Genomic DNA, 9,806 nt, shown 5'->3' with positions numbered 1-9,806 from the left:
GTCTACCATCCGTCGGGAGTAGTTGTAACATACTACTTTTGATTTCCTTGTTGCCTAGGAATAGTTCGATCTTATTTTAACAGTTAGAGCAATGTATTGTTTTGATTTTTTATTGGTGGTGTATCCACACACTTTTTTACCTCCATACACACCCCTGTTAGTTTTTATCTTTTGATTTTTTTTTTTTTTCCACTCATTCGATTCAACAACTGAAAATTAATAATTTAATTATTTCGTAACATGGCATGAATATACAAAACCTGTTTTTTCCAACGAGCACTCCCCATCTTTATTGGCAAGTTACAGGTCTTCATCGACATGGCGGGAGGCACTGAAGCGACCACCACCAGTTGTTTCATCTATTATTTTCGACAGTAGGGGGAGTTCAACGCTAATAACAAAACCGGAAGGTCAATCCAGTGACGATACAAATCAGCTAGTTTGGTTTTGTTTTCTAAATTGATCCTTCCATCAACCTAGGTTATCTCCCACAAAGATGGCTCTATGTACATCTCACACTTCTCTCGAGATCAAATGAGTCCCGGTTGGTCCTTAAATGCCAGATATTGATACTCAAAACTTTGAATCTTTTTACAGTATTCCTTCCTGATTCTTGTTATTTTGTTCTCAATCTTTACCTCTTGTATGATTCCGTCAAAAAGCAAATCACGAGAAATGCAACTAATGTCTACTGACATTATCAACAGCGTCTTCATGTTCATCAGATATGGTATTCTGTGGTCTCTTCTGAAATGAATCCTCGTCGTAGTCTGTACCGTCTGAGTCCTGATCACCACTCCACTTTCTTTTCATGATTTTGGGAACCAAGCGGGTCACCTCTTCGGTCTCCAATGTAGCAGCATCGTTCTCTATCCTTTCAAATCGAACAGCACCAACCTTTCTGGCATTTCCTGCTAGTATCTGGTCCAAAAAACAATATTAACATCGATATTACTGTATCCGAGTAAAGGATAACTCTTTTTTAATACTAGTTAATCCAATGGAAACCAAAGTTAGCCCCTACAACCACCAAATACATGATTGACCCTAACTCTAAACCATCAATAATTTAACGTGCTTGTAACAATAGTCAGACCTTGAACTAAATGCTGCAAAATATTCAACATCATACCTCAATTTTAAAAATTTGGTGCTTTTCTTTTTTATCCTGGTTGTCAGACTTGGTCTCGTCAACCTCCTCATCATTTTCATTCTCAAGAACAATTTTAATGCTCTCACCCGTCCTTGGGATATATCCAAATGCCTCACATATAAAACCTGATACAGTCTCATATTGATGACCCTGTAAACAGGTGAAAGATACATGTGAAAATTGAATAACGATATGTCAAACATAGGATGCAAATTATTTAATACTTTTCAAATTGTCAGTACTGAAAAGGAAATCAGATGACAATTGGGGAAACAAATCTTTTAGTACGATTTTATTCTTTGAGAATCAACAATGAGCAGATTTAATAAGCTTTTGTAAAGTAATACAGTTCAGTTCTCAACTCATAATCATAAGTATCAGGTGAGCATAAGAATGAAAGAGATTGCGTGTAAGATGTAATTGAAGGGAGGAAATATGCATACTTATAACATGCGCTCTAATTCAAAACAAGGGAAGACCATCTTTGTAAATTAACAGTGAGTAAGAATGCAACTTCCAATGTGGACAGCTATTCATCAGAAGATCTTTAATGGACTACTATATGAAACAGAGCCAGTTTCTTGTTAATAGTTGTTTCTCATGCAAGAGTTCGACAGAATTTGTTGCGCTATCTGTGTGCCGTGCAAATGTTGTTTCCTAGACATAAGTCGTGGAAGGCTAGGCATTATTTTTCAATGAGCCCTTGGTTTGAGTTGAAGCAGATAGCCTTTGATGGCCTCAAAAATTCAGTCTAGTACAGGACTAGTGGACTGGGTACGGACCACACTCATTTATTCCTGTTTCTTATTTTATTTTATTTCCCTAAAATGTTAATTTCCTTTTGGGAACTAGGGTGTCGCCCCTGAGACCCAAGTGCTTTCAAATATATTTTTACGTATCAAAAAATACAACTACATCATATGGACAAGCAATTATGCAGAAAAATGAGAATGATCCAACGTCTATAAATTTCGTAAGCAATATTCAGAGTTCAAAACTTTCAAAGATACCTCTGGCATCTTGACATTTAGATCTTCAGAGAGTTGATCAATAGACGTGTTTGCATCCACATCGTATATCCCCTCTGCACGCATCACAATGTAGCCAGTTTTTTTCTGAATCTCCTCCTGTTCGAGCATCAATAATTTCAGTCAGAAAGTTAAAAAATATTATGGTAACCAGCCAGCACAACCGTTCTGTTTTTTAACTATTACATTTTACTTTATTTTATTTCTTGAGAAAGACGTTATTATTATATTGAGAAGCACAGTTTTGTGTGTTTATGGTTTAACAAAAGTTGTGCTCATTCCCTGTATCAAGTGAAACCACAAGGATAATATTTTCAGAGACAAGGAAATTTTCTTTCGCTTGCTTAACTTTCTTTGATTTTTTAGCTTTTTGATATGATAAATTTCGACCGATTCTACTTATGCATATATGTGCCCCCATAGTGCTTTTGTAACTGAATTACATATCACAAAAAAATTGGAAAAGGAGCACAACCACTAGTAGTGAGAATTACTTTTGAATCATTTTCGTCAAATATTTCCCCAACAATTTCCTCAACCACATCTTCCAGGGTTACTATCTGTTTCACCACAAAGCAAGTTAGAGAGATGCTGCGCAACTTGGTGATTTTTTAACAGAAACATTGGTCATATTAAATTCAATGATGAAAGAAAGAACACACCCCTACAGTTCCACCGTATTCGTTAAGAACTACGGCCATGTGAACCTTTCGAATGCGGAACTCCCTAAGGAGATTCCAAACGGACATTGAATCTGCAAAAGAGACCATAGAAAGCAAGGACCATGTAAGCACACAGGTAAAACAAAATTGGAACCAGATGGTATACAGCGTTCCAGACAACTTTGACCATAAACAGCCTATAATTTCTTAAAGAGCTATCCCAACTTTATACCATGCACAATAACAAATTCAAAACTTTAAAACCAAGGGTGGCAAAACTTCACAAATCAATTGGCCTAGTATCATGTGCCGACATTAGTTCAGAGTCCTGATTCATATATTTCCTTCAATGACTCCTCATTGTGAGATAGAGCACGTGGAACTCAATGTAGGCTCATCAGTCGAGTGGGCTCCAAGGGATTTAAACCTTATAACATCCCCATAGACTTTTTTCTGGAATGAGGCCTATGTACCAAACCAGGCAATAAACTAAGCAACCCCCACACCAGGATTTGATTTAACATGCTGCCATTTTATTTCCAGAAATGGTTTTAAACTTTAATATGTAGGACAAAAAACAAGGAAATCTAACTGTAATAAATGCAGAAGAATACAAATAGGCAGCAATGTACAATGAATATTTAATTCAGAAAACATGTAATTAAATTGGCATAATACAAATGATTACCGGGCACAAAGTAAGCAGGTTTCTGAGCCATATCCCCGACACTAGTACTTTCTAGTAGCTCACCCTTCAAAATCAAACATATTTACAGTTCTGCACACTGTGAGATTGCTTATTCAATTAATTGAAAAAATGGATTTCACAGAGGGACAAATAAGAGTACAAATTGTCTCACCTTCTGAACATAATCCAGTAGATCCATTGCATATGCAATTCCTACGATATTGTCAACTCGCTGTTCAAAAACAGGTACCCTAGAAGAATGTTCAAAATATTATCAGCAGAAGCCATGAAAAAGCTATCCAGTGTACCACTAAAATTTTGGATTACCTTGAATATTGATGAGTTACCCACAAGTCATGAAAATCAACTAGCGTTGCACTAGCATCGATGGCAACTACATCTACGAGAGGCGTCATCACCTCTCGAACATGTGTGTCTTTAATCTCCAACACATTTTCTATCATATCCTGCAAAAGGAGTTATTTTCCCATAAAAATGTGTCTTAAATAAAGAAACTTGACAACTAGTAAACTTATTTCCCCACCCCATCCCACTATCTCTCTTCTCTCCAGATATAGAAGGTCCTCGACATTTCAAGGTGTATTTAACCAAACATATTTCTTCACAATTAGCATTCAAAAAAAGAAAAAAAAAATTTGTTTTTCACCTTGCAAGTGATTCCCTACCAAAAAATATTTTTCAACAAAATAAAAAATAAAAAGCACTGTTGCACTACCTGTTCTTCCTCCTCTATTGCCCCACTCAACTCTGCCCCCCGCAGCATCAGTTTTAACTCCTCTTCAGTAACATACGGTTCACTGATCAAAGAAAAACGGTGTAAACAAGGCATAACTTTTTTTGAGAACATTTTCTAAGTAAACAACATTAACGACACAACTTGAATATTCCATAGACGTAATTCTTTACTATCCATAAAGTGAAGGTATACTCTTACCAAAAGAACAAAATGAAGGTGCACCAGAAAATATTGTCAGGTTAAATAAAAGATAACACCCTCCATGATATTCTAGCATGGTAGATGACCACTTGCTATCAACAAACAAATGAGAAAAGAATCCAAAGATATTGTTAAACTTAGAGCATCTAACCCACGGCTAGAGGTGGAGCTGGAGACCCTGGATCATATAATATGTTATAATGCAAGGCTAATATTTTTCTGATTTGGGATTCTATATTATCAGCAAGCCCCCTTCAAATGTGGTTAGATTGACCCAAACACGTGTCTTGGGTAAAATGGAGTATGTGTGGCCGTTGGGGTTGGCATGTGGATTTCCATATTTGACACCATGTTACATTTAACTTTGACAATAAATATAGATTCTGTATAGTGATGCAAAGCTTAGATCTACACACCCATTCATATGGCCTGACTAAAGACAAAAGGGAGAATGAATTGTATTCGAGTGAGCACATGTGGCTGTTGGCCTGTGGCTTACTCAATATGAAACTATGATAAAGTACAATGGTTTAAAATTCTCCAAAAAAATTCTCCAAAAACATAAACCATTAAGCGCTGTTAGATACTGAAGATGCTTCCTCTTTGCTTTTCTTTTTATTCTTTTGAGAAGCTTAAGCCAAATGGCACATCCACAGAATAGGTACAGCTCTTCGGTAAAGATTTCCTACACATGCCTAACAGAAGAAAGAGTAAGCCACATTCTCAAAGGTAGACATAAATTTCTAACTAGAAAAAGGCCTCAAGCATTTCTCCAGACTCCAGTGCCTTGACAACGCATTTAAAAAGGCGATTATGCATCATCTTATAAGAGATAACATAAACAGAAATATAGAAACCATATCATTGAATGGTACTAAATTCATACGATCAGTTTAATGAAATATAGTTATTTATGTGACTAGTCTTCCCTATGGCACTCTCCTTAACTTTGTAGAAATGTCTACAGCTTTTGTCTTTTAACCGAGAAGAGAGTACTAGTCAAGACACTTAGGAGATGGGAAAATGAGAGTGAAAGATTTAGTAAAGGAAGAGGCTTTTCAGTTAATGTAGGAGAGAGATTAAATTAAACGCATACAATTTGCAGCAGATAACTGATGTTCCTAATAAAACAATTAAGGAATTTTTATTGTCAGATGCATTCAAATCATTAGATGGTAAGACATATAATCTGTTTCTTTCAACAACCACCACTAACCATTTATAAATCCAATCGGCAATCAATGTTTTGATTAACACTGAAAGATAACTCCAACCTACCCATTATCTGACTTATCATCTTTCCTACTCCTTTGGAAAACAATATTTTTAAATTACTATATGGACTAATATGTCTATAAGCCACAAAGAAATAAATATGACAAATGAAAATCAGGGAGAATTCAAACGTCGGTTATCAAAAAAGCAAACCTTCTTCCTTTTAATCCGAGTATTTTTAGCATCCCCATCGATAGATATGTAACAATTCTCCCCACGGGGTATAATACCAAAGAAAGCCACGCCACTGGCCTAACCTGGGGGCATCACACCCAACATTCAAAAGAAGTAGGAGTAATATCAGTTAAGTGAAAACCAGCAAGCAACTCAAGGTCTAAAACAAAAGTTAAAGATGTGTAACTAGTGGTCACAGGAGGGTTTCAGCTGAACGTAGAGCAATTTCTAACTTACCACAAACCTAGCAACCTCTGTGGGATTGTGAACAGCAACACTTTTTGGAGTTATTTCAGTGAGGAGCAAAATAGCAACCTTTCATTATCAAGAAAAACAAACAGTATTAAACATCAAATCCACTAGTAAATTATTTCCTTAAATGTGTAAAGCAGCGTCTGGCCTTTGATAAATACTGATTTTAGACTTATTTTTCAGCAAAAGTCAAACTCAATGCAGTAGAAATATCATTCTTTTTAATGAAATAATCAACTCTTTCAAAAATCATAAGTTCAGTCTCTCTCTACTCTATACTTCCACGTCTATGTTTATTAATTGATCAAGCAAGGAAAATGAGACATACAGTCATTACTCCAGTTGCTGCGGTGACACCAGCTTCACCAAATATTGCCGTTGCAGCATCTGTAACTAAAGCAGTTGCTCCAATATTGACAACACTGAGTACATAAGTAAATTCTACAATAAGAAGGCAATGTTCAACTTCACGATGAAAGAGTAGAAAAATTAATGCAAACAAAAACGAGAAGATAAGTACGTTGTGCCAATAAGTATGGTTGTCAAGAACCGAGTAACATCGTTGCGAAGCAATTTGAAGACACCATTTTCAGACTCTTTCTCAGCCAACTCACGCACCTGACACAGATTAATATCAGTTAACTAATGTTATTTGAAGATCCTAATGTGGCAGATCATTTACTTTCTTTTCAAAATCCTAGTAGGAAGATCATAAGATGAATTCATATATTTCGAACTCACAATTACATGAGCACAAAAGCACCAATTAATAATGAGTGTCTTGAAAAAGAAGAATGGTATAATATATTAAGCTTCTTAAGTCTCTACAAACTAGATACCATTTACAAGAATTGTCTCATTACAAGTGACGTTAACCACAGACAATGTTAACTCGCATGCATGAAATGAAGCTTATCATTGACTGAATTGGCAAGTTTAGGCAAAAATCCGTTGCACGGTCAAATATGCAATTGCCACCATAATCTAGGCAGAGCAGAGTCTGACTCTACTACTTCACGTGACCGTGATATCAAACCAGAAATGGAAACTAGCACAAACATAAACTGAAAAATAAGCCTTAGGCATAGACTGATAATACAGTATTCTACAATGTTACTATTTACCAGCATACAAGTAATATTGAAAAAAAAGGGTACAATGTCCAGTAGGGGGTGAGAAATTCACTATCCAAACAAATAAAAAACAATCCTTTGCAATGCCTATGATATAAGCATTCACAGAATATAACAAGTTCATACCTTCCAGGGCCACAACGTTGTAATTGAAGTCTCCGCCATTGAAAAAAACGCCGAGAGACCCAAAAGCGCGGCCAAAATCAGACCCTGCTCCTTGAAAACCTGAAGAACCAGCAATGTCTTGGGCCAGGCATTCCTCAGCAACAATATGCTCTGCCCAATAACTCCATAGCCTGCATTGATCACACCCTCCACAGCAAAAGCTCTTCTACACCCATAAATTAAAACCCCACAAACCACAGCTGCCAAAACAACTCCGCACTTCACCAATTCCTTAACGAAATCAAACTTTGAGCCCGAAACAGCATTCGTACCACCCACACTCCCACTATCTTCGCCTAAAGCTTCCAAACGAGCTTTATTAACCACCACGTCGACTCCTTCTAACCTTGGAGCTAAGAACTTCTTAAAACCGCCACTACCGATACAATTCGGCCCAAATCGAAATGGGTACCGGTTATTTCGCAGCAAAACCTTCACCGGAAACTTTGTTTGCCCTTTGCAACACAAGAAATTCCATGATTTCGACCCGGAAATGAACTTATTCGGGGCTAGAATAAAAGACTCGAGCGCCATTTCGGTAAATTACAATCAAAGAACAGAATTTGAACAAAACCCAGAACGAAAAATGAACTAATTGAGAATCAAACGGCCAAGAAATGAATAAAATTTATTGTCAAAGCTTTGAAATTTGGGAAAATTTGGAAATTATTATACAGGGTTTTTTATAATTTTCTTGTTTGGGATTTTTCTTGTGTTTGATATTGGGTGGGACAAAATTAGAGGTGTTGGAGTGGGGGATAAGGAGGGGAGGCTAGGTTTTAGGGGGGAGAGAGAAGTGGGTGTGGGATATTAGTCGGATTGTTCAGAAACATGTTTGGCTGTTGGAGAAGGCGAAGTGGCTACTTACTTGACAACTGAAGAAATTGGAACCGAAGGGTGGTTTGGATTGGCAATTTGGCGGCGGCAGCAAGGTACTAAATTTGTGAGTAAAATTTTAAAAATTAGAAAATATAAAAGTTAATGATTGATTTATTACTTACATGTTAATAAACGTGTTTATTCATATTAGACAAATCATTTAATTTAAAATTTTAATCTGTTTAACATTACCTTTAAAGCAAGCACAACCCACATCAAATTTTCTCATTATTGTCCAAAAAGGAAAATTTTTGTTCGATCCTGCGTCCGAGTGCTATGTGACGTCAGGATTTAGGAATCAGCACTGATGCCCCGCCCTTGCAATTAGGAAAAAGCTCAGCAATTTGGATTAGGGTGGGCAAATGGGCCCAGGACATGGGGATTGGGGCAAGTCTATGCGGATCGGGGCGTATCTAAATATTAAAAACATCAATGGGGACGGGTCCGGGGCGATCCAAATATTATAAACATCAAACGGAAGAGGGCGGGGTGGATCCAAGTGCATGATGAAACAGGCTGGGCGGGGGCGGGGGCGGTTTCTAGTATTATATATGTTGATTAAATCCTCGCCGTTGAGTCTCTCAGTCCCTCTGCAGCTGTGCCTCTCCCTCACTCCCTCGAAATCAGTCTCTGTCGTACTCGGAAGGCACGAAGTCGAACAACTACGGTTCTCTTCCTGCATCATTCCCTCCAAAATCGTTCCTAGTTTGCAGATTTCGATTTCTCTGGCTTTCTCTAGCTTTCTCTCTCCTTCAACCCATATTATACAACCAGGTGCCCTCTCTCTCACTCTAATTCCAAATCCTGATGAACTAATACAACTCAGATCAATATTTTGTTCCAATTTCAATACTTAGACTCGGTACTACACCAATCCAAAATCCAATACTTCAACTTTGTACTACACCAATCCAATATCCAAAAAATCTGTTTTGAAAATAATAATAATAAATTGTCTCAGACTCTTGGATCTGGCTCGAACCGTTCCGTTTGAAACCAGCAAGGTTAGATCCAGTTTCAAAACTCAAAATTTTTGTGCCCTGCTTCCCCGATCCCATTTTAGTTTAAAACTAGTCTGGTCCGATTCCTTCAAATTTGGGCACAGCCCGTGTCCACCCCTAATTTGGATAATGTGCGAGAAAAATCAAACCGTTGGATTGGCCAGTATCATTTTTTTTTTTTCCTTCTGAATTTGTTCCCTAATCCTATTTGTTCCTTGACAAAATGATATTGAAACTTGTCTAAACTTTTTCTTTGAAGAAAAATGAATTCATTGATAAAGGAGGAGATTACATAATCTAGCAAGAGAAGTAGGGTTAATGCGAACAACCTCCAATAAGCTCATGCTAGAAACATTCAACAATTATTACGATCCTCGATTAAAGCATCAAAAATGAAATCTACAGGTTCCTCAAAAGTTTTTAAACTTGAAATCATAC

At 37.0% G+C, this 9,806-nt stretch overlaps 1 protein-coding gene across 1 annotated transcript; it reads right to left on the bottom strand.

Moving 5' to 3' along the window:
• Window positions 1–440: 440 nt before the first annotated feature.
• Window positions 441–8,395, bottom strand: LOC137715352 (DUF21 domain-containing protein At1g55930, chloroplastic-like). Its single transcript, XM_068454645.1, has 14 exons — window positions 7,450–8,395; window positions 6,711–6,808; window positions 6,519–6,612; window positions 6,176–6,253; window positions 5,918–6,021; window positions 4,268–4,349; window positions 3,859–3,998; window positions 3,704–3,782; window positions 3,532–3,595; window positions 2,844–2,935; window positions 2,676–2,741; window positions 2,164–2,280; window positions 1,133–1,303; window positions 441–921 (listed from the first exon to the last, which is right to left on the bottom strand). Exons 1-14 carry the CDS (start codon window positions 8,020–8,022, stop codon window positions 682–684), a joined length of 1,998 nt encoding a protein of 665 aa, XP_068310746.1. The 5' UTR covers window positions 8,023–8,395; the 3' UTR covers window positions 441–681.
• Window positions 8,396–9,806: the final 1,411 nt, after the last annotated feature.

The sequence above is a fragment of the Pyrus communis genome, chromosome 14 (assembly GCF_963583255.1).
Source record: "Pyrus communis chromosome 14, drPyrComm1.1, whole genome shotgun sequence".
NCBI lineage: Eukaryota > Viridiplantae > Streptophyta > Magnoliopsida > Rosales > Rosaceae > Pyrus > Pyrus communis.
Note: the sequence above shows the minus strand (reverse complement) of the source record. Positions and strands in the feature narration are given on the sequence as shown.

Coding starts and splice junctions, on each gene's coding strand:
- LOC137715352 (XM_068454645.1), bottom strand. CDS start 8,022: ATGGCGCTCGAGTCTTTTATTCTAGCCCCGAATAAGTTCATTTCCGGG. Junction 6,022..6,175: donor CAGAGGTTGCTAGGTTTGTG/GTAAGTTAGAAA, acceptor TGATGCCCCCAG/GTTAGGCCAGTGGCGTGGCT. Junction 3,999..4,267: donor CAATAGAGGAGGAAGAACAG/GTAGTGCAACAG, acceptor CTCCTTTTGCAG/GATATGATAGAAAATGTGTT.